The sequence below is a fragment of the Pan troglodytes genome, chromosome 1 (assembly GCF_028858775.2).
Source record: "Pan troglodytes isolate AG18354 chromosome 1, NHGRI_mPanTro3-v2.0_pri, whole genome shotgun sequence".
Lineage (NCBI taxonomy): Eukaryota > Metazoa > Chordata > Mammalia > Primates > Hominidae > Pan > Pan troglodytes.
In genome coordinates, this window is record NC_072398.2 from 69,223,800 (window position 1) to 69,249,129 (window position 25,330).

Below are 25,330 nucleotides of genomic sequence, written 5' to 3' on the forward strand. Positions count from 1 at the left end.
ACATCAAATAAACTTGGAACATAGTATTTTTACATGGGCTATTCTGAAACTTAAAAAAAAAAATAGTGAGATGTACCCAAATGCAGGTATTTCACAATTGGGTTAAAATATCGCTGAAGGATCATATGTAGAGAAGTAGCATGATTTAGACTTCTTCAACAAAGCTGAGAAAATTTCAGCTTTTATCTCTACTGATTTTAACCTCAATTTGCTTATTAAAAGGGACAATAGTATTATAGAAAGCAACTGCTAACACATTATATGGTGAATTTGAAAATATTTATTTTAAATCCATTTAATTAGATTAGTATAATACTAGTCAAGCTTTGAGTTCCACTGAAAATACTTCCTCTTGACAGTGGCAAGTGCAAATCAGTATCTGAAATATATTTGCCAACATTTTTTTATTTAAAAAAAAAAAACTAACCCAGAGAAAACTGCTGATAACACCATGTTACTCTTAAAGAGCTAGACTCTGGTGTATTAAGTACTATTTTGCTCTAGGTTTCTTAGGAACACTGTCCTTTCTTTTTCTCTTTTTTGAGGGAGAAAAAGGAAAAGTCAAACAAAAAAATATTTTTTAAGATTTTAATTTAAAACAAGAGATGGGGTTTTACATCATGACCAGGATGGTCTCAAACTCCTGGCCTCAAGCAATCCTCCCATCTCCTAGCCTGTAATCCCAGCACTTTGGTCTCTTAAAGTACTGAGACTGTAATACAGGCATGAGCTCCACAGCTGGCCAAAAATTTTTAATTAATATTTCCATTCCTACAAAAAGGTATTGTTCTCTTTTTGAAGTTTTATTCTCTAAGTGCATAATTATTATAGTACTTCATATTTTTGTATAGCAGTTTTACTTTATTCATTTACGTAACTATTCACATAGCATGCAAATACAAGATGCTTTCTTAAGAATCAATAATCATATTTTTGTTATTATCTTAAAATGCTAAGTCCTTAATATTTGCATGATGCTATTTGATTTTCAAAAAACCCTTCATGAATGTCATCTGATTCCCATCTCATCATAAGGGAAGATTTTCATAAGTAAGGTTCATAGATATCAAGTGACTTGTCTAAGGGTATAGGTCTAATTTAATAATAAAAAAAGCCAGAAGACCGGAGGTTCTTCTGACTTCCAGTCTATTACAATCCTACCACCTCATCAGTCTTGTTCATAACAGCACATAGTAAACAATCAATAATTTTTTTTTTTTTTTGAGACATGGTTTGGTTCTGTCGTCCAGGCTGGAGTGCAGTGGTGTGATCTTGGCTCACTGCAATCCCTCCCTCCCAGGCTCAAGCCATCCTTCCACCTCAGCCTCCTGAGTAGTTGGGACTACAGGCACATGTCACCACACCCTGCTAATATTTATACTTTTTGTAGAGACAAGGTTTTGTTTGCCATGTTGCCCAGGCTGGTCTCGAACTCTTGAGCTCAAGTAATCTGCCTGCCTCAGCCTCCCAAAGTGCTGGCATTACAGGTATGAGCCACTGCACTTGGCCAATTTTTTGAATAGATGAATAAAGAAATGGCTGACAGCTGAACTTTTCCTAATATGAGAGGTTCCAACAAACTTCTAAGTGTAATTCATGTAATACAGTAGGCTTTACTAAGGTCCCATTTATATTTCAGTGTTATGTTTTACATAGTTACTCTAAAAATTATATGGTAGACAAAACCTCTTTAACTAAGGCTGAATAGATTTTAGAATCTATAATAATGGAAAAGATATGTTGGAGATTTACATTCATTTGTTGAGCTATCAGAATAGTACAGTACAGTACACAGTACAGTAGTATGACTAATACAGTAATCCCTTTTTTCGATAGGTATGTTTTATCTGTATACATTTGAAGATATGTTTTATTTCTGTACACATTTGAAGTTCCAGGTCAATTTGTCTAGAGCCAATTCATTTAACAGTCATTTCTCCATATATCAAGTTGCCTAAAATTCAATCTTTTTTCTGCTTATCTATGTGTTATCTAATTAGCATGGAGAGATGGTTTAATAATTATTTTTTAGCCAGCTTACATAAGGGAGCTCCCCATTTGATTTTAATACTTCTAACATGTTATTATATTTGAAGTATCTAATAAATCATGGATTCTATCCATTTTTCAACACTTTTCAGACTTTTGGATTTAATCTAGTAACTAAAGATCCTTTTTTAGAATTCTATGTTCCTAACAAATATTTATCAATAGTATTCAAAACAAGAATAACTAGTTATGCAATGCTATCTTGATCCCATCACTAAAAACAAAAAAAGTACTATTTTGTGTTTTATAATCCAATAATATCTATGAATTAGATCTTAAATAATAATAATCCCCGTAGATTTAACAATCAATCATTATTGAATCAGGTTATCTACTGTCTTGGCTACAGATACATTTTAAAACAAGGTTTTCATTCTGGTAAACAAAGCTCAAGAAACCCAAGCCTGCTATGATTTCGAATGTCATTCTAAACATTATTTAATGTCTCAGATAAAGAATTATGGCTAGTGTGAGAGTATTGTCTATAATATAAAAGACTTTAATTTCTCATATTGCATGCTCTCTAAAGGTAAAATGTCTATTATAAAGCAAACTGTAGTATTTGCAAGTCTCCGTCCTCATTCTGCCTGCTATTCATCCCTCAAAATTCAATCCAAATGTCATTTCCAACTCATAAAACCACCTCAACCTCTTCCACTGAGTAGGGTGCTTCTCGTCTAGGATCCCGCAGACATATGTCACTATTTCAGCACTTAAAAAAAAAAAAGATTTGTAAACTTGTTTTTCTCTTCCATTACATCACGTACATCTAAGAGGTAGGAAAAAAAAAACCTGAATGGCTATTTATGATCCTAGCACTTAGGTCGGTCACTGACATAAAGAAGGTGTTTAAAAATGTTTGGCTGGGCATGGTGGCTCATGCCTTGTAATCCCAGCACTTTGAGGCAGAGGTTGCAGTGAGCCGAGATCACGCTACTGCACTCCAGCCTGGGTGACAGAGTGAGACCCTGTCTCAAAAAAAATAAAAATAAAAAAAGTTTGTTCCATGAATAAAATAGATTTTATGATTATAGAATAAAGATGTTCAGTCCAGATTTTTGCTAATATTTCTCATACTATGATTAACGTTACTTAGCAACTTAAGAAAAAGTCTGAAATTAGTGCTTAATAATTAGATACCTGCAAGGTTTTAAACATTCCACCTTTTTACCCAAGCTGCAAAGAATGGAAATAAATATTTAAGTGCGATCTGATGATGAATCAGTAGCCATGACTACATAAGCTTTAATTTCATTTCCCTCTTTTGTTTTTCACCTACCTCTATTTTAAACTTGGCTGCTACATGTCGAAAGTTAAAGCATTAGATTTTGTTTTTTGTTTTTGCTTTTTTTTTTTGAGACAGAGTCTCACTCTGTCACCCAGGCTGGAGTGCAGTGGTGCAATGTCGGCTCACTGCAACCTCTGCCTCCCGGGTTCAAGTGATTCTCCTGCCTCAGTTTCCCGAGTAGCTGGGACTACAGGCTTGTGCCACCATGCCCGGCTAATTTTTGTATTTTTAGTAGAGACGGGGTTTCGCCATGTTGGCCAGGCTGGTCTTGAACTCCTGATCTCAGGTGATCCACCTGCTTCGGCCTCCCGAAGTGCTGGGATTACAGGCGTGAGACACCGTGCCCAGCCTCTTTTTTCTGAGACAAGGTCTCTTTTTGTCGCCTAGGCTGGAGTGCAGTGGCACAATCTCTGCTCACTGAAACCTCTGCGTCCTGGGTTCAAGTGATCCTCCAGACTCAGCCTCCCAAGTAACTGGGAATATAGGCACGTGCCACCACACCCAGCTAACAGTTGCATTTTTTCGTAGAGACGAGGTTTCGCCACATTGCCCAGGCTAAATTCCTGGGTTCAAGCGATCCACCTGCCTTGGCCTCCCAAACAGCTAGGATTACAAGCATGAGCCACCATGCCTGGCCTTAAAAAAATACTTTTTTAAAAAAGGTATTACTCTTCCCAATGTTCATACAGAAGCTTTGAGAATTAAAATCATATTTTGAGCAAAAAATCCTTAATATTAAAACATTATTAAAGAAATCATAAAGGCTGTGGCTTTAGCAAATATATAGACAAATGGTAATTAAACATGCTGTTTAAGAAGGTGTTATATTTTCCAGTAACCTCAACCAATTAGGAAAAGCTACTTTCAGAAGTCCGAGGTCTTTATGTTTAAGATAGATCACTTAACAGTCATCCCCTCTAGTGAAAACCAAGCATTAATTGTGCCACTTTGTTTACTTTCTTTTACTTGGCCACAGTTTTTAAGGAATTCAAACCTTAGGTATAACCCGGCCTTTTACAACTTATAAAATTCCCTAGTTATTTTGAAAGCCCAGGTGCCAAAGCATCTACATTTCTCCTGTAGATTTTGCTATTCCTATAAATTTGTGGGAGGTACTTGGTGTGAGGAGCAAAGGCCACTCAAGAAAACATAAACTTGGCTTACTTTGTGTTTTGTCTGGGGACAAAGACATGAAAATATAAATAAGACTACTGTGCTTTCTCAAAGGAATACTGGATAGAACACAGGAGTCATTGTTTCCTTTCTTTCTTTTTTTTTTTGAGATGGAGTCTTGCTCTTGTTGCCCACAGTGGAGTGCAATGGCACGATCTCGGCTCACTACAACCTCCACCTCCCAGGTTCAAGCGATTCTCCTGCCTGCCTCCCAAGTAGCTGGGATTACAGGTGCCTGCCACCACAATTGGCTAATTTTTTGTAATTTTAGTAGAGATAGGGTTTCACCATGTTGGCCAGGCTAGTCTTGAACTTCTGACCTCAGGTGATCCGTCCACCTCAGCCTCCCAAAGTGCTGGGATTACAGGCACGAGCCACCAGGCCCAGCTTGTTTCCTTTCTTCTTGTGCTCTGGGTACAACCTAGTATGGAGTGTTGTAATAAATATATGTTCGAGCAAGTATATAACTCCTGAATTTACTCTGACAACAAACAAATGACCATTTGCGTGATTTGTCGTCTTTATTCTTTTTTTTTTTTGAGACGGAGTCTCGCTCTGTTGCCCAGGCTGGAGTGCAGTGGCGGGATCTCGGCTCACTGCAAGCTCTGCCTTCCGGGTTCACGCCATTCTCCTGCCTCAGCCTCCCAAGTAGCTGGGACTACAGGCGCCCGCCACTGCGCCCAGCTAATTTTTTGTATTTTTAGTAGAGATGGGGTTTCACCGTGGTCTCAATATCCTGACCTCGTGATCCGCCCGCCTCTGCCTCCCAAAGTGCTGGGATTACAGGTGTGAGCCACCGTGCCCGGCCTTGTTGTCTTTATTCTTGCCATCAGTATAAATCAGGGGTCAGCAAACTTTTTTTATAAAGGACTAAATAGTAGATATTTTAAGCTTTGTGAGTCACATAAGGTCTCTGTTACATGCTTTGTCTTTTTCAGCAGTGTAAAAATTCCTTCTTAGTTCATGGGCTGATTAAAAAGATTGTAGGCCAATTTCACCCAGAAGCGGTAGCTTGCTAACCCCTGGTACAGATAGTTTTAAGACTATCTGCTGGGCATGGTGGCTCATGCCTGTAAATCCCAGCACTTTGGGAGGCCAAGGAAGGTGGATCATTTGAGGTCAGGAGTTCAGGACCAACCTGGCAAACATGGTGAAATGCTGCCTCTGCTAAAAATACAAAAATTAGCCAGGCATGGTGTCATGTGCCTGTAATCCCAGCTACTTGGGAGGCTGAGGCAGGAGAATCGCTTAAGCCTGGGAGGTGGAGGTTGCAGTGAGCTGAGATCGCACCACTACAGTCCAGCGTGGGTGACAGATTGAGACTCTGTCTCAAAAAAGAAAAAAAAGACTATTCGATGCCAATCACGCTTTTGAGAACAGAGTCAAGAGTGGGGCAGCAGGAGAGAGCAAAGAATAGTCTGGTGATATCACTAGTATTCAAGCTCCACGAATGGCCATTTCATATACTCCAAGGTGTACTAACATTACTATAAAGGAATTGAAAAATGTCATTCTTTGTTTTTTTTGTTTGTTTGTTTTTTTTTTTTTTTTTGGAGACCAAATCTCGCTCTGTCGCCCAGGCTGGAGTGCAATGGCGCAATCTCGGCTCACTGCAACCTCCACCTCCCCGGTTCAGGCAATTCTCCCTGCCTCAGCCTCCCAAGTAGCTAGGATTACAGGTGCCCACCACCATGCCTGACTAATTTTTTGTATTTTTAGTAGAGACAGGGTTTCACTATGTTGGCTGGGCTGGTCTCAAACTCCTGACCTCAGGTGATACACCCGCCTCGGCCTCCCAAAGCGCTGGGATTATAGGCATGGGCCACCGCACCCAGCCTCATTCTTTCTATTAAACCCACAGAAAATTACTTTAAAATGAAAATCTCTTTTTTAAATTTACAATCACACAAAAAAATGAATTTAAATAATATGACATAATTTCAGACAATAAAAAACAAAGTTTTTATTACAAGGTGCTTATAAAAATGATCTAGCAAAGAGTGTTAGGTTATTTCAGTTCCAAGTTCTCTTTTTCAAAAAGTTTTTTTTTTTTTTTTGAGACGGAGTCTCGCTCTGTCCCCCAGGCTGGAGTGCAGTGGCGCAATCCTGGCTCACTGCAAGCACCACCTCCCGAGTTCACGCCATTCTCCTGCCTCAGCCTCCCAAGTAGCTGGGACTACAGGCACCCGCCACGATGCCCGGCTAATTTTTTGTATTTTTTAGTAGAGACGGGGTTTCACCGTGTTAGCCAGGATGATCTCAGTCTCCTGACCTTGCGATCTGCCCGCCTTGGCCTCCCAAAAAAGTTTTTTTTTTTTGTTTGAGACAGAGTTTTACTCTTTTTGCCCAGGCTGGAGTGCAATGGCGTGATCGCGGCTCACTGCAACCTCTGCCTCCTGGGTATAAGTGATTCTCCTGCCTCAGCCTCTCAAGCAGCTGGGGTTACAGGTGCACAGCACCACCACGCCTGGCTAATTTTGTACTTTTAGTAGAGACGGGGTTTTGCCATGCCAGCCGGGCTGGTCTTGAACTCCTGACCTCAGGTGATCTGCCCACCTCAGCCTCCCAAAGTGCTGGGATTATAGGCGTGAGCCACCACACCCAGCCTAAAAAGCTTTTTTAAGTCTCTAAAGAAGTGGCCTGAACTTAAGTGAAAGATGAATTAGAGGAAGGTACAATGATTTATAAAGAAAAATGAAGCGTTTCCCTTTTGGCTCATCTTCAAATTTAGAAAATAATTAAAATGTAAAAAAAACTAAGTCTAACAACATTCAACGTAGATTCATTTAAAACCACAAATCATGGTATGTCATGTCCTATAGCCAGGCAGACACTGAAATGAATTAAAACTCGTTCAACGAACGTATTACAGCAAAGGACACTGAACTTACTGTGAACAACGTATCGAATTCACTTTCTAAATGAAGAAAGGGCCAGGTGTGGTGGCTCACGCCTATAATCCCAAAACTTTGGGAGGCCGAGGCAGGTGGATTGCTTGAGGTCAGGAGTTTGAGACCAGCCTGACCAACATGGTGAAACCCCATCTCTACTAAATATACAAAAATTAGCTGGGTGTCATGGTGGTCATCTGTAATCCCAGCTGCTTGAAAGGCTGAGGCAGGAGAATCACTTGAACCAGGGAGGCAGAAGTTGCAGTGGGCCAAGATCACGCCATTGCACTCCAGCCTGGGTGACAGAGCAAGAGCCTGTCTCAAGAAAATAAAAATAAATAAATAAATAAAAATAAAAAATAAAAATAAAAATCAAGGAGAAAGGCCGGGCGTGGTGGCTCATGCCTGTAATCCCAGCACTTTGGGAGGCCAAGTGGGGTAGATCACAAGGTCAGGGAGTTTGAAACCAGCCTGGCCAACATGGTGAAACCCTGTCTCTACTAAAAATACAAAACAAGTAGCTGGGCGTGGTGGTGGGCACCTGTAATCCCAGCTACTTGGGAGGCTGAGGCAGGAGAATTGCTTGAACCTGGGAGGCAGAGGTTGCAGTGAGCCGAGATCACACCACTGTACTATAGCCTGGGTGACAGAGCAAGACTCTGTCTCAGAAAAACAAAAACAAAAAATAAATCAAGAGAAAAACCTTAATTGGTAAGTTGTTATCTCCTTTTTCCTAATAGTGTGAATTTAATGAAGACTAGCAGGACTAAATTGATTACATGTTTTTATATGAATTTAAGCAATAACATAGGCATAATTACAGACAACAAAAACCAAGGCTGTTTATGGGAGGTCCTAGTCATAGGGACTGTGTCCCCACAAGCTGACATAATAAATTAGTATTCTCAAGCCAATGACTAGATATATATACTCTTGTATTCTATTAATCTGGACCCTCAAAGAGACCTTGTAAGAATTAGACATACGGTTGGGCGCAGTTGTGCATGCCAATAATCCCAGCACTTTGGGAGGCCAAAGCGGGTGGATTGCTAGAGCCCAGGAATTCGAGACTAGCCTGGGCAACATGGTGAAACCCCATCTCTATAAAAAACACAGGAATCAGCCTGGCATGGTGATGCATGACTGTAGTTCCAGCTACTCCAGAGGCTGAAGTAGGAGGCTCAGTTGAGCCTCCAGAGTAGCTGGGACTACAATAGGAGGAGGAGGCTGCAGTGAGCCAAGATCACGCCACCGCACTCCAGCCTGGGTGAGAGTGAGACCCTGCCTGGAAAAAAAAAAGAATAGAAATAAACGAACATAATTCACTCATTTTAGTATTTCTATTTGTTTTGTATGTCGAATCTGCAAGAGACATAGCAAGAGAATGATTAGGGTTGAAAAGGAAATGCATCATATGGTTCTTTACCACAGGTTCATTAACAAAACCTTAGTAGATCTTTACCACTGGAATACTTAAAAGGATAGTCAACTATCTATCGAAATAAATCAACATCATTCTTTGATAAAGAGAATGGGAAGCTACAGAAGCCTAATATAAAGATAAATACATTTCCTTTTCAGTTCCCATGATAAAGCATCTTTAAGAGCCAAAAAAACAAGGAAAATGAAGTAAAAGTAGACTGCTTGGAGTGGCTTTACTAGTTTTCTTCATAGTCATGAAATCAATTTCAGGGCAATACTTTTAATCGTTTTAGTCAAAAAGATAACTGAGGGAGGGACATTTTGTCGTTCTGTGCCACAGAGCTCCAACTTGAATTTTTTGTTAGCAGTATACTGGAAGAATAAAGTCCCTGACCACAGTTTAAAATCATCATAAAGAATCACAGGAATATATAAGAAACAATCTCTTTAAAAAAGGAAGCTTTTTATATATGAATATAGAAATATCTCTGTATATATGTTAAGTAAAAATAAACAAGAAAGTACAGAAAAGTAAGCCAGGTGCCGTGGCTCATGCCTGTAATCCCAGCACTTTGGGAGGCTGAGGTGGGTGGATCACTTACCCAGGCGTTTGAGATTATGTGGGTAACATGGCAAAACCCCATCTCTACAAAAGATACAAAAATCAGCCAGGCGTGGTGGTGGATGCATAGTCTCAGCTACTTGGCGGGCTAAGGCAGGAGGACTGCTTGAGCCAGAGAGATTGAGACTGCAGTCAGCCCTGGTTGTGCCACTGCACTCCAGCCTGGATGACAGAGCGAGATCTTGTCTCAAATTAAAAAAAAAAAAAGACAGAAATGAGAGTTTATAAAGCCAAAATTTGTATTATAAAAAGGACAAGATAATTTCATCCATGAATTTCTGTATATCTCCAAAAAATATAAACTGACAACATTGGTTGCTTTTGATGAAGAGAGACTGGCTGGCTGAACGACAGAGGGGACAGGGAGATTTTTTAATGTATATTTACAGTAACTTTTAAGTTCTGAATCATATGAATACATGTACAACCATATTTAAAAATAAAACTGTATTTATAACAAAGGTAAACCAACAGACAAACAATCTCTTACCAGATCTTGGGTATCTTAGAGGGGGTCGACGTAACCTGATTACAAGATCTTCACTCACTGCTAATATAGGAAGAGAAAACATTTAAAAATATATAAAATGTGAAACATACTAGCTTTATTACATGATCATCCCTTATTTATTCAACAAAGGTTTACAGAGCTTTTATTTATGCTAGAGAAGTAGAGACAAGCTTTCTAAGTGACAACTGTTGTGAACTAGTGATGATAGTGAACTAGAGACAAGTTTCCTGCCATATAAAATTTATAGTCTTGATGGAGAAATTTGCATTTTTTCTCAGCAAACCGTAGCTGTAGGAAGGAAAGAAATACTAAATAAAATTCTTCTAAATTGCTCAATTAAGAACCAAAATCTGTATTATGGTACCAACTCAATTATCTATTCCATTTGTGACTGACCCTCATTGTGGATTATTTATGGAATATTTTAATTTTAGGGTTAACATCCTGAGATTCAATACGCTCATTCTATTTAACCTTGTGTTGAAGAAATGCAAATTAATTTTAAATAAAAACATTAATGTGGGCCAGGGTTTATTTTAGACCATCTATAGTTCAATAGCATAGGGATAGCAGAGAAGCCGATCCTATTAAAATGTTAATTTTAGTCTAGAAAACCACCTATAAAAGTATGTTTTCTCCAAGTACCTCACATAACATATTCTAAAACCAAACATGTATCAAAATTTGGATTCTATTATGTTTTGTTTCATTCATCTGTATAAAAAAGCATTATGTCTTAGCTCTGAGTTGCAAAAACCACATTCTGGAACTTTGATGATCCCCTTAAATATTCCAGCTCTAAAATTCTATGAAATATCTATCTCAGTATTTCACACATCAAGTATTTAGAACTTATATCGATATCTTTAAAAATAAATCTTGCCAGCCTGGGCAACATACTGAGACCCTGTCTGGGCATAGTGGTGTGTGCCTGTAATCCCAGCTATTTGGGAGGCGAAGGCAGGAGGATGATAGCTTGAGTCCAGGAGTTTGTGGCTGCAGTATAACTGCACTGCACGCCAGCCTGGGTGACAGTGAGACTCTGTCTCTTTAAAGCAAAAACAAAAACCCTGCACACATGATAATAAAGGCAAATTTTAGTTCCTGTTACTCCACATATTACAACTACCTTCCTCTTTTTCTTCTCTATACTTCTAGCCTTTTCAGGTTTAATTAAAACCTAAAATCTGTTTTTGGTTTGTCTGCTTTTACTAAGCTATGTTTAATCAAACTGACTCTACAGACATCAATCACTACTTCAGTTCCCATCTTTTCATTTAAGAAGCATTTCCTGCATGTGCTACTATATACATAGCCCATAGCCAAGTAAAGTACTTGAAAGACACAGGGTACCAGAGAGAGGTATGAGAGAACAAAATACCAAGTACCCTTCTTTGGTAGGAGGCTTCCTCACTTGTCTGCTTTTGTTCACCACTGCACCCTCAAATCAAAGCATGGAGACTGGCACAAAGTAGGTGCTCAATAATTATCTGGAGAATGAATGCTCTAACTACAGCAGCTAGAGAAGCAAATGTTCATGATAAAATAGTAAGCATTTAAGAACAACTATCTGATTATTTAGCTAGAAACCACACTAGTAGAACAAAAATACCCATTTAACTTCTGGAAAAGTAAATAGAATTTGTCCTAATATATTTTTGGATTATAAAATTAGTGTCATAATTTCCAGAAAGAAATGAATCTGGCCATAGGAGAATAACTGTTATGTAGGTATATATAACCTGAATTGATTAAACAACCTAACGGCTATTTTAAGTGAAAACAACTCAATTATGGAATTTCAAACGAGAAGATTTCAAACTATATTCCTGTTCTGAATTAATCAACATTTTCAAGTCTTCCAATAACAAGATAACCAAATGATGTAGATATTTTTACTACGTTGTTTTATAAGGTGGTCCTTTGGTTTAGGTATTTTTTTTTTTTTTTAGACGGACTCTGGCTCCATCACCCAGGCTGGAGTGCAGTGGCATGATCTCGGCTCACTGCAACCTCCGCCTCTCGCGTTCAAGCAATTCTCCTGCCTCAGCCTCCCGAGTAGCTGGGATTACAGGTGCCCACCACCACGCCTGGCTAGTTTTTGTATTTTTAGTAGAGATGGGGTTTTCACCATATTGGCCAGGCTGGTCTCGAACTCCTGACCTCGTGATCCGCCCACCTTGGCCTCCCAAAGTGCTGGGATTACAGGCGTGAGCCACCATGCCGGGCCTAGGTCTTTATTCGTAAGGGCATCTTTGCATAATTTTCTGTCAGACCACACCGGTAGCCTTATATACAATTATAGCACTATTTTGAATATCAAAGTTAAACTGAATGTCTATCATTCTATGAGGAAGAAGGGCTTATCTTTACCTTAAACTTGTACTTAAAGCAGTCCTCCATCAAAGAGTGACTCCATTTAAATAATTTCTCTTAGACTTTATAAGCATTTAATAATTCCCTAAACTCTCCTTTCATTAAGAGGCATGGGATGGGAATATGCCAAGTATTAGATGTAGTATAAAAGCACCTTTTAGAGGAAGAAAACCCTGAGTATCTCAAACCTCTCAAAGACAGACATACTCTTATTTCTAGTAATACTGAATGCACAGTATGCTATCGATACAGTCCAGGTAATCTATGTGCAGATTCCATTTAATCTGTCATTTATATTGGTAAACATTTTCAATTTCTATTTATAGCATAAGCTTCTTGAGAAAAAGGATACACTTAAGCAAAATTGTATGAACTTCACATCTCTTGTAAAGGGCTATGAGAAAAAAAAAACCTCACTTGCATGTTTTACCGGGTACAAAGTGATTTCAAATGTACTATCTCATTTCTTCAGAGGCCCTGTGAGTTATGCAGGGCAAATAACACAGGTAAAGGCCTAAGGCTCAAGATGAGTGAGTAACTTCACTGAGGTCCAATGCTCTTGCCACAACCTCATGCAGCTATGGTGTACCTCATTAGCAGTTCTTAAATATGAGCCTAATATAAACTCCAAAAAGACTATTCAAGACATTCTATTACTTAATAGTTTTATAATGGTCCAGAGGCTAGCACTCAGTAGTCTTCATTATACCAATTTACTTAACTCCATAATTTTTATAAATTACTCTAGATTTAAAATTAGACATTTTCTCTTTCCCAGGTATATCATAAAATCTACTGCAAATAAATTCAAGATTATGGTTTTCCAAAATGGCCCAGAAAATCTGATTATATCATCATTATTCAAAGCATTTTTCTAAGATAGTTTATAATCTTAACACAGTAACATAGACTATTCAAGGAATATAGGATAGGCCAGGCGTGGTGGCTGATGCCTATAATCCCAGCACTTTGAGAGGCCAAGGCGGGTGGATCACCTGAGGTCAGGAGTTCGAGACCAGCTTGGCCAACATGGTGAAACCCTATGTCTACTAAAAATACAAAAATTAGCCAGGTGTGGTGTCAGGCGTCTGTAATCCCAGCTACTCAGGAGGCTAAGGCAGGAGAATTGTTTGAACCTGGGAGGTGGAGGTTGCAGTGAGTGGAGATGGCACCACTGCACTCCAGCCTGAGCAACAGAGCAAGACTTTGTCTCAAAAAAGAAAAAAGAAAAAAAAATTAGCATAAAGGTGTTTTTATTTGAAACTGAACTTGAACCAGACATACTTATTCTAAGTTTAGAATACAATAGTTCACATTATAAAGCATAATCTTATTAGAAACAGGTAAATAAGTCAGGATCTGGGTACTAAAAACCAAGGATTATCAGTTTTAATAGCTATGATTGTTTATTATTGTGAGACTTTCCTAATATCAAAAAAAGCAAATTGAAAATTAAATGGAACTAAAACCCAAAGCATTAATAACTGGACTTGATCCCTTCCCCAGCTTTTTAAAATATTTTAATCAGCTTTTAAAACTTAAGTGAACTATTAAATGTAGCCTACTTCCATGTTACATTGATTCTGACAATTTTTTTAAACACTTTAACATCTTTGAAATTGGGATGCATCATATAATTATGGCATATTACTACAAATTACCAAAAAATTGGCAGCATTTTCCCTTGCTAGGTGGTACATAAAACAATGATGGTGTTTCTTATAGTCAATAGCATCTTAAGATTTGATAAACCACAGTATTAAACTGAAAAGACTGATCACACTGTGTCAAGATTTTACCATGAAGAAAAGTTAATCCATTTTAAACACAGGGCAGTATAACATATTCATTCATTTGACATTGAACAAACTTTACTGAGTAGCTAGTTATGACATGAGAGAATGACAGTGAGGCACCTGGGGGGAAAGTGAAAGGGCTCTGGAGAAGACAAACCTGGGTTTGAATTTTGGCTCAGTCACATATGTGATCTTACAGAATTGTCTTAGCTTCCCTGTGTTTCAGTTTTCTCTTCTATGAAATTGGTATAATACCTATCTTACAAGGTTATATGGGTGGCTGGTACTCTTGAGTACTCACGTGTCTGCCCTTGTCTTTTCTTTACACATACTTACATTGCTTAATTCAATGAACATTTAAAAAGTTGGTAGGTAAGGAGAAAAACAAAAAGTTAACTATTCTTACCTGGAGCCTCTTGTATGCTCCTGACAGTTTTCTTTGAGATCGTTTGGCTTAAATCAGTTTGGGAAGATGCTTCATCTTCTAAAAAACAGACGTAACAAGAGTTAAAATTCAGAATATATGACCTGGGAGATCATGGCACAGATTATGCATTTTTGTAACAATACATAAGCAAAAATGCAAGAAATTCGTTTCTTTAGAAACAGGTGGTTAGGTTTACCAAAACTTAGGAAATATACTAGTCAGAACTCCTCTTGAGACAGAAATGAATTCAACAGAATATAATAATATTTGCCATTGTTGTTTTACAAAAATATATTACTTCAGAAAATCAAAAAGATGGGGTAGAGAGTCACAAATGATGTGGAAGAAAGCAGAAGAGTGAAAAATGTTTAGATCCTTAAAGATTTAATAAAATAGGGGTAAATTGTTTACTTGTTAAAAAAAAGTTAGCCTGTATAACTGCACTAGGCTCTGTGGAACTCAATACAATGTAACATATTTTTTGCCTACCATGTACAAAGCATTCTTCCAGGTACTGAAAAATACTGAATTAAACCAAGTACTTAAATTACTATCAAATATATGATAGGCTCCTTGTCTGCAAAAACTTTGTAATCTTAAGAGAAAAAACTAACACATATATGGGCTAAACTGTCTTCAGTTGCTACACCCAAAAATAACTGACATAACTTTAACATAAAGTTTCCAAAATCAAGTCTTCAAATCTGTCAGTACCTTCACGAGTCAGCAGGTAAACTTGCAGCCTATCACCGTGCTCTAAGCTGAAAACCCACTCCTCCGCATATCAATAGTCTACCACAAACTATGTCATCCCATTGTGACTCAGGTCCGCTGATTTTTACCTCACAGGTGCCTTACATGGGATTAACATGAAACTTCATCTGTGACTCAGTGTTAGGTCCTAAAATGGGGGGGCAGGGTGGGAGAGGATAGATTAAGGAAACGGATTCACCTATGACTTACCTAACACTATACACTCACTTTGTCAGCATCCCTTTTGTCCATTTAGACGAAAACTCTAATTAATAGTCTTGTTTTTCAGGTTACTTTGTCAGTCTGATTTGCCAGACTACTTGAGGTTACAGTGACGGCCACCAAAGTGGCAGATTTTTGGCAGGGACCACCACACTGGAGAAACAGCAATCAGCTCAAGTTTATCAAACACTGGGGAACATCAGTTCAGGAAAAATGAGTTACCCCATTTCGCTGAAAGTATTGGGTGAGGTCTCAAATCAATTCACTAAACTCAGCAATCCCTCGAAATGCCCACTCACAAAATTTCTCCTTCCTCTCTGCCCACCTGGGTGAGGAGGGAAAAAGACTGAAAGGTTAGATCCTCAGCTGGGGACTCTGGCCCGCGAGCGTTAAAGAAGGAAATGGAAGTGGTTTCTGTAGAAACATCCGCAGGGTAGAGGGAACCGAAATGAAACCGACCCTGCAGTAATTCGCTGTCCCCTCGTGAAGGCCTGCAGAAAAAGGCAGCTCTGACTCCCCTAAATTGATGCCCGATGTTGGGCAGAGCGCCCCAGCCCTGCCCGGGTCGCTCCACACGACCATCTTTCCACTCCTCCGGTCGGCGCTTCCTTCCCCGCTGCGGGTCAGGGTGGCCCTTGCACGGCGGCACAAGTCCAGAGGGGGCTGAGGAATACCCTTTAGCCAATCCCAGTACTTAGTACCCAGGCGGGCATGAGCTCCACCGAGGCGCGCGCCCGCCCCCGCGCGTTCCCTGGCTCGCGGCTGGGACTGTTACCTCCGCGGTCCTCACCTTCAGAGGAATGAGAGTCCCGCAGCCCTCTCCTGGTCATAACAGGAGACGGCTGTAGCGGAGGCTGCTCTGAGTGCTGCTGCTGAAGGCGAGTAGTCCTTCGCGTCTTCATCTCCTCGGTTTCCTGGGGTCGCGGCTGCCTCCGCTGCCTAGACCGAAGGTAGTACGCGCTTTCTCTCACTTCCTCTTTCGCAGAATCGGACCGGAACTCTTCTAGCCGGGTTCGTTTTCCCACCGGGGACCTTTCTTTGGCCACCAGGGGCTCGAAGTCGCCGTACACTTCTGGCGGCTCGTCCGAGAACCTCACTTCCCGCCGGCCCTGGCGCGACGGAGGAGTTCTGTACGCAGGCGCATCGCTGCTGCCGCCATTTTGAGGGGCGAGCCGGCCCCTTCCCTCTCGGATGGGGGCCCTGGGGGTGACGTACACACCCCATCCTTCCCGCACCGCCTCCGCCCGCCGCCCGTCGCCCGCCATAGTTGTTGACGTAGCTTTAGTCGATCGCGAAGATGGCTTTATGGACCCTAGGTTCTCCTGCCGGTGGTGGCGATGGCTTCTCGGGGGTGTTAGGCGGTGGCCGCTGTGGTCAGGGAGGCAGTTGCGAGTCGCTGGGGCCGCCGCCTGCGTCGTCGCTGCTGTGTAGCAAAGCTGCCTCTGGGCCCATGGTGTGTCTTGAGGGCTGTGAGAGAGGCAGTGCCTGAGCTGGGTCAGCTGCTGTGGATCGCTCCCGCCTCCTGGCTGGAGGCACCAAAGAGGAGGAGAAGGGGGAGGAGGACGTCTCTGCCATCGCCCTTAAGTAAAGGAGGGGTGGGGGCGATAGAAGGGTGGCAGGGCAACTTGCCTGTCCTAAGTCTAGCCGCTCGTGGCAAGTGTTGACTGCGTGTAGGAGACTCCCGTCCTATCTCCCAGTACCAAGTCTCGGGGAAAACGAGTGCGACGAGGGTGGAGAAGACCAAGTTTCGCTTCTCGGCCCCAGGCTGTTGCGCAGTTTCCCTGGAATCTTTTTGATCGACTGCTACGTTGACCATGTCCTTCCCAGTGTCCTTAGCAGGAGTGATGGCCAGAGAGATAACTTTTGCACATGCCATGTTTTCGTGGCAAAAATTTTAGTTTCAAGTACCTTATGAGGGCGGTTACCTAGTTTTAAATTTTGTCACTTGTTGAGGGTGTACAAAATCCTATCTAGAGTCATACTCGTTGGATGTATTTTCTTTTCCGAAATGTACCCATAGGACACATAACCTTATTCCTGGTCTTTAATATTTCTCGGTTTTATACCAAGCAGCAGTGTTCGGAAGACCATGTTAGTGCTACATTGTGCACAGTGAGAAATGAACAAGTTTTTAAATTAAAGACAGCACTGTAATTTTAAGTTGTGATCCATTATTTTTACTTTTATTCTGGATGTGACTTGATACTCTACATTTGATTTAGAATGCTTTATGGACTTTATGGAATAAGAAAGCATGGTAAAATCTATTTGTTTCACCTCCTTATACAAATGTTTACAGATGTGGCTAATCTGCAAATACCTAACCAAATTTAGACACATTCAGAGAAGGTCGATTAAGTTCGTGTAAAGTCTGAATAATTATTGAAAGAAAGCTTAAATTGCCTTCAAATATACAACTGCTTGTAGGGCTTTGTATGATTGGAGTGAATAGATTTAAAAAATTGTAATTTGGATACCAGTTACAATGAGCGATTCTGAAAAGTTTGAAGGTGTTTGTTTATTCTTCCAAGTAATCACCTTAAAATGTTTCTGAGCAACTCATTTGTTGCTCAAACTTGGCACAAATTTCAACTACTTAAGTCGTAATGTGTACTATGTTTTTATTTTATTTTTATTTTTATTTTATTTTTTTTTGAGACGGAGTCTTGCTCTGTCACCCAGGCTGGAGTCCAGTGGCGCGATCTCGGCTCACTGCAACCTCTGCCTCCCGGATTCACGCCATTCTCCTGCTTCAGCCTCCCCAGCAGCTGGGACTACAGGCGCATGCCGCCACGCCTGGCTAATTTTTTTGTATTTTTAGTAGAGACAGGGTTTCACCGTGTTAGCCAGGATGGCCTCGATCTCCTGACCTCGTGATCCGCCCCTCGGCCTCCCAAAGTGCTGGGATTACAGGCGTGAGCCACCCTGCCCGACTGTGTACTATGTTTTTACTAATATTGTCCATAAATTTGGCAACAGGCAGGAGGAATTACAGTTTTAGAGTGAGATAAGGTTTGGCCTGTTAGGAGCTTAGTTTACTGTAGCTTTATATACAATATAGCTTTTAAAAACTGCAGTAACAAAAGAGAGACTTCTTTCTTTTCTGTCTCTCTTCTTTCTTCTTGTCTTTTAAGGAAAAATGAAAAGGATACTCTTCCTTGTCAGTCTGGATTAGATGGTATATTTCGGAAATTAGCTAGATTTACTCTTCCAACAAAATGCTCAAAAGTATTGATATGGTAATACGTGGCTTTTATTTATGTTTTAAGCAGGGCTTTCTCTTTAAGGTGGCTATTACATTACTCATTAGTAACACAATAGTATAAGTTCCTTAAGAGATTTAATTATTAAATATAAATTTTATAGTAATATATTGAGTTCATATTATGAACATTAAAGCCTCCTTGAAACATTTTACCAAGACAGATGACTATGTAGAAACTGGGATACTAGCTTATAAAACTTGGATACAGGCTTGTAAAACTTAGGTTTGAGGGACAAATTAAAAAAGAGACAAGAGATTCTACATATTGAACAATCAGAGGAGAGGTTCTGCATATTATTGAATAATCAGAATATGCATATTTTGTAATTAAAACTGCTTGTAAAGGCTTAGGAATGGCCTTTCAACTAAATTAATGAGACAATGTAAAATTAGAGGTATGGTAACTTTAATGCTAACATACACACACACACACACACATATATATATGCATCGGATTTTCCCTCTCGTCTAGGTTGAAAGCATAAGGAAACCTACCTCTACTGTGACTGCCTCCTTCACCTAGAAACCTTACAGATACGAAACTTTCATCACTAGCTCTGAGGCAAAGCTAAACTGTTACGAAACTAGATACTCTGCTGTAGCTATTATCGAGACTATAAGAGTGGCTGAAAAGAGGTGACATTACAGTGACAGTAGACTCATAGCCAATATTATAAGGGATGCGCTGGGCCACTAAAAAAGGATGCCTCAGCTCTGGATATTAGTTACTTTGGGAATTTGAGAAATCTGGAGGAATTCAGTGACCCAAAAAAGAAGACCGGTAAGAAAAGAAATGATTAAAACAAAGAATACACTTAATAATTCATTTACTTATCAAACGTGTGCCAGCAATGAGGAAGACTGCTTTACCTTTAGGGAATTTGCCATTTATTGGGAACGACAGGAACACGAAAAATTACAATTCAGATTAAATGCCATTAATTCACACACTTAACTATTAGGGCTAGGTCTGGAAATCCTGTGCTCTTGAGACTGGGTTCCTAAATCAGTTATTTTATTTCATTTTTAATTAATTAATTTATTTATTTAGAGATGGAGTCTTGCTCTTTCGCCTAGGCTGGAGTGCAGTGGTGCAATCTCGGCTTACTGCAGCCTCCCCCAACCCCAGGTTCAAGTGATCCTCCTGCCTCAGCCTCCCAAGTAGCTGGAATTACAGGTGCCTGCCACCATGCCCAGCTAATTTTTGTATTTTTAGTAGACATGGATTTTGCCATGTTGGCAAGGCTGGTCTTGAACTCCTGACCTCAGGTGATCCATCCGCCTTGGCCTTCCAAAGTGCTGGGATTACAGGTGTGAGCCACCACGCCTGGCCAAAATAATTATTTTAAATGAAACATTTTAGAACAATAAATTTTTTGTACAGGAACTTTTTGCTTTAGGGTAAGCAGAAATTCATTTATTTAAAGAGATAAATCTATCCGTTGTGACTTAGTAGTAGAAATGAAGTAGGCAAACAATTTTAATAAGGAAAAGATGATTAAAATATTAAACAGGAGGAAGTTAATTAAAGACATAGTAGCTGGCTCCATTTATTCCCCAGTCTTACAAATGATAGAAAAATATTTTAATGACAATACAAATGAAAATACCTGGAAATGTTATACTGAAATTAATTAAACACAATAAAGTGAATGGAATATAGTATTTTTGTTGAATTAGGAATTGCAGTTAATTATTAAACACCATCCAAGAGTGTTACCAAATCCTGTCACTTCTGCCAAAAGAGGGTGATTGAGAAGTGAAGGCACCAAAAATCACATTAAATGAGGAATTATTAATTCAATAAATACTTGAGCTACTATGTAGTAGGCAGTCCCTGTTCTCTGTGCTGGGGATACAGCAGTGAACAAAATAGACTAAAAGACAAAAAATGTTTCCTGCCTTCTTGGAGATTATATTCTATGGGAGGAGTCGGGCAAAAATCAAAATAAGTAAAATAGTGTGTTGGTCAGGACTGTTATGGAAAAAAAAAGAGGAAAGGGGAAGGGAGTTTTACATGAGTAGATTTCTTCTTGAAATTTGGTTAGATTTGTCCTGAATTGGTATAGGTCAAGAACAGGAATTTTAGACTTACTTCATTTTGCCCCCAACAAATTGTATGTTCTTGGGTAAATTGCTCACCATCTCTTAATTTTCACATTTATAAAATTAGTAGATCAAAACAATAGCTATTTTTTGTCACTACTGTCATTTAACAGACATGCTGCATACGTCATCTAATTTACTAATAACAAACTTATGAGGTAAGTAACGTTGTCCCCATTTGACACACGAGCAAACTGAGGTTTAGATTAGGCAACTCATTGGATTACATGCTCCTCTTAATGGCACAGAGGGTGTGTTCCAGGACATGGTGTTTGCCATTATCATTTGGTACTGCTGCTCACTGTGTTGGTCCTATGAGTTTCTTCAGTCTATGAATTTCAGGTCAGGGTGGTCGACGTCTTACAGAGATGCCTGTAATCCTGTCAGCATGAGATTGCATGGGACCTCTGCGGTTTGGTCGCGCATTTACCGCGACTGTCGCTGGGTCAGACGACCTGGCAGTAGAGGGTGAAGGATGGAGAAGGCAGAAGGCAGGGCACGGAGACTACTAGTCCCAGGATTCCACGGGCGCCTTCCGGCGGAAAGTGTTTGTCATATGGGCGGGGACCCTGGACGACATTCGGGCCGCGGCGGCCGCTGGGTGCAGCCGAGCGGTGTGGAGCGGAGAGAATACTCGAAGGGCTCTCCTGATACTAACAGTTTTACGATTTAAAACTTCGCCAGAATTTGTAAGTAAACAAAATGACTATGCAGCTTTTCCATGTTTTAGTATTGAAACTGATATCTTGAATTTTTGAAAAGGACTTTCAGAAACGGTCCCTCCCCACCCCCACCTTCGTACCGCACAAATGGTATTTTTATTTTTATTGTTTTTGAGACAGGTACTTGCCCTGTCACCGAGGCTAGAGTACAGTGGCGTGATCATAGCTCACCACAGCCTCATACTTCTGGGCTCAAGGGATCCTCCCGCCTCAGCCTCCCAAGTAGCTGGAACTACAGGCCCGCACCACCATGCCCTACTAATTACTTTATTTTTTATTTTTGTAGCGACAGGGTCTCACTGTATTGCCCAGGTTGGTCTCGAACTCCTGGCTTCAAGCGATTCTCCCACCTCAGCCTCCCAAAGTGCTGGGATTACAGGCGTGAGCCACCACGCCTGGCCTCACTCAAACAGTAAACGAGGTAGGTTGGGGGTATATTTTTGTTTTGGGATAAAAAGAAACTGAATCTTATAAATATTAAATGGGTTAAGATGTGAGTAAATTTTTGGGTTTAGACTTTAAGGTGAGAAGCAGAATTATTTTAGGGTTCGAAATGTAAGTGGGAAATTTGCCTACTAGTGTAGGCGGCGATTACTCCGTGCCCAACATGCCTAGGTTCTCGACATTCATAATCTTAATCCTGAAAAGATAATACTTAAAAAAAAAAATTGGTGCTAAAAAGGGCAAAGTTGAAGTTTTAGTAAGACCTCCTACCATTTTGCTTACATATTATATATGTACCATTCTCCCAATTGTATTTAATACCTGATGAAAAAGTTTGTGCCTTTTCCTTCTTTTAACAAATTTCATAGTACTCTCTACTTTATGAGTAATGCTTAATTATCAGACTTTATACTGTTACACAGATCCAGAAATGAGTTACATAGATTAAACATACTGGCTTTGTTTTACCTGTCTTTAGGTTTTAACACATTTTATTTTGGATCTGTATGAGAGATCCTTTCTTTGTTTTAAGCTGTGGCAGTTATCCATGTTTTTTGAGCTTTATTTTTTGAGCACAAGATGAGGATATAAAAGGCCAGTGGAAACATTTAATAAAAAAAGGAACTTCATGGTAGAGTAACTACAGATGTTTTTGGAAGAGTTTGTGTGGATTAGAATAGTTTGAAAAACTAACATTTGCTATGAAAACTGAGTGCCTGTCTTCAGTAATGTTTATTATGCTGAACGTGCAGTCCACAACTTGATTACCTGTTTTTCTGCTGGTTTGTTACGCAACCTTGCGTGACTCATTTAAGAACTATTTTATCTAGTTTCTTTCCTAATGTAGAGGTAATGCTAGCTTGAGAGCTTCAATAATTTATAAATAAATTAACTTCAGAATGTAGCTAATTATTTGAGGATTATTGGGTGTTTTAATAATGTATTGTATCTTGTATATAACTTATTTTTGCCTAAGAAGTAATTTCTGTATTCCATTCATTTCCATGGAACACAGAAGTCAAAATTCTATTCCAGGAAAGTCCACACTTCTTTGAAGTGCCACTTGAGTTTCCTGAAGGAATGTTTGCTTCAAAAAGCCTTGTCTGCTTTATCACTTTGAGGTTGTTCACTAAGTCAACTGTGAAGGCCCATAAACTTGGAGATTCGACAACTTCCAAAAAAATTTAAAGAATGAAGAATTGGCTGTTTTATTTACCATTTAGAATTTTGATTGTGTTAAAATTTCATTAATATTTCTACATCATATGAACTACTGGATTAAACTGTGTCCTACAAGAAGGAATTCATAGGGCGATCATATATTATCATAAATTTTGCACAGAAATCAAGCACTTGGGAATAAGGAAGCGTGTCCCTAACATTGGTAATGAGCATAGACTGGAGTCATAGCTGGGTTTGAATTCCTATTTTGTCACTGTGTGGGCTGTTTTCCTCTTTACTAATATTTAAAGGAGCTGGCACATGATTTTTTTTTTTTTGGTGCCATGGCTCTGGTATGAACTGTGCACATAATTTTGGTAATCGAAATTTCTGGGAAGAAAATTCACCTATAACTCCACTACCTCAACAAATCAAATTGTTTGATTTTTAGAGATTTTCCTTCAGCCCTTGACCATGAGTATCTATCATGTAAATGTAATGACATTTTTGGAAAAAGTCAAATTTTGAAACATTGGTGTCTTCTGGGGTTTTAATTATATAAATGAAGCTGTCTGGTTTTGCCTTTAATAGTTCAAATAATAATTATTTACGGTTTTTGAGGACTTCTTTTGTGCCCCTGTGGTTGCCAGTATTGCACATTATCTCATTTGATCTTCACACTGCCTCTTTCATCTAAGTACTATTATTCCATTTTGTAATTAAGAAAACCAAGGAAAAAATTAGCCAGGGGCTGGGTGCAGTGGCTCACGCCTATAGTCCCAGCACTTTGGGAGGCCAAGGTGGGTGGATCACTTGAGGTCAGGAGTTTGAGACCAACCTGGCCAACATGGTGAAACCCTGTCCCTACTAAAAATACAAAGAAATTAGCTGGGCATGGTGGCGGGCACCTGTAATCCCAGCTTCTCTGGAGGCTTGAGGCAGGAGAATCATTTGAACCTGGGAGGCGGAGGTTACAGTGAGCTGAGTTCGCGCTGTTGCACTCCAGCCTGGGCGACAGAGCGATACTCCATCTCAAAAACAAAACAAAAAACAAAGAAAACCAAGGGCATAGAGAGAGAGAGAGGAACACCAAGTCAGAAGCTGGAGCAGTCATTCAGGTCTAGGCAGTCTGACCTTAGAGGATAGTGCTATATTGGGTTCTATATTTGTAGATTTGCTTTATGGATGTTAGGTCATATTTGTAGATTGGACTTGATCCTGGAGGCTGACTTATAACTTTCTTTGTATAAAAGTAACAGTATTTACAGTTTTTTGTTTGTTTCTTTTTTGAGATAGGATCTCTCTCTCTTATCCAGGCTGGAGTGCAGTGGCACAATCACGGCTCACTGCATCCTTGACCTCGCAGTCTCAAGTGATCCTCCTACCTCAGCCTTCCAAGTAGCTGAGACTACAGGCACACACCACCGTACCTGACTAATTTTTGTATTTTTTGTATGAACAAGGTCTCGATATGTTGCCTAGGCTGGTCTCTGAACTGTTGGGCTCAAGCAGTCCTCTCCTGCCTGAACCTCCTAAAGGGCTGGGATTATAGGCATGAGCCACCATACCTGACTACAGTATATTTTGAAGGTACTGTATAAAGGTACTTTATAACTATTTTTTCTTTTCTTTTCCTTTATCTTTTTTTTTTTTTTTTTTTTGAGACAAGGACTTGCTGTGTTGCCCAGGCTGGAGTATAGTGGCACTATCATGGCTTACTGCAAACTTGAACTCCTGAGCTCAAGCGATCCTCCCACCTCAGTCTCCCAAATAACTGAGACTGCAGGCACACACTGCCACACCCAGCTACTTTATAGTGAACACCAGAGTCATCTGGCAAATCTGTTAAAACATAACTTCCTGTAGGAGGCTCTCAGAGATTCTGGTCTAGTGGGTCTAGGTTGGGGCCTGAATTTGTACTTTTAGCAAGCTCCCAGGTAATGCTAATGATTCCCAGCTAGTGAGTTTAATATAGTAAGGAAACAAACACTTGTTGTCCATATTGTTGACTTGATAGTTATACCCCAGTAGCACTGAGCATTCAGATCTTGGTTTTTAAAGGAACTAGGACTTTTTAGAGAAGTGGCTGATTTAGTGCGGGA

At 39.9% G+C, this 25,330-nt stretch overlaps 2 protein-coding genes across 4 annotated transcripts in view; one reads left to right on the forward strand and one right to left on the reverse strand.

The window, feature by feature from the left end:
- TOR1AIP1 (torsin 1A interacting protein 1) overlaps positions 1-17,355 on the reverse strand; it is a 38,035-nt gene extending 20,680 nt beyond the window's left edge. The window contains exons 1-4 of one of the 3 annotated variants that reach the window (XM_063810734.1): positions 17,160-17,355; positions 16,321-16,997; positions 14,535-14,612; positions 9,936-9,995 (exon numbers count right to left, since the gene is read on the reverse strand). In XM_063810734.1, the coding sequence (XP_063666804.1) occupies positions 9,936-9,995; positions 14,535-14,612; positions 16,321-16,795 (613 nt within the window). In that variant the 5' untranslated portion in view covers positions 16,796-16,997; positions 17,160-17,355. Of the gene's footprint in view, positions 1-9,935; positions 9,996-14,534; positions 14,613-16,320; positions 17,073-17,159 lie in introns of those variants that run through there. The other 2 variants (XM_063810732.1, XM_001143381.8) reach the window with 2 other exon arrangements.
- A 4,554-nt stretch (positions 17,356-21,909) lies between these two features.
- The window catches only part of TOR1AIP2 (torsin 1A interacting protein 2), a 36,441-nt gene continuing 33,020 nt past the window's right edge, over positions 21,910-25,330 (forward strand). Inside the window, exon 1 of the mRNA XM_513042.8 lies at positions 21,910-22,044. The gene's annotated coding sequence lies outside the window, so the exon portion shown is untranslated. The remainder of the gene's footprint in view (positions 22,045-25,330) is intronic.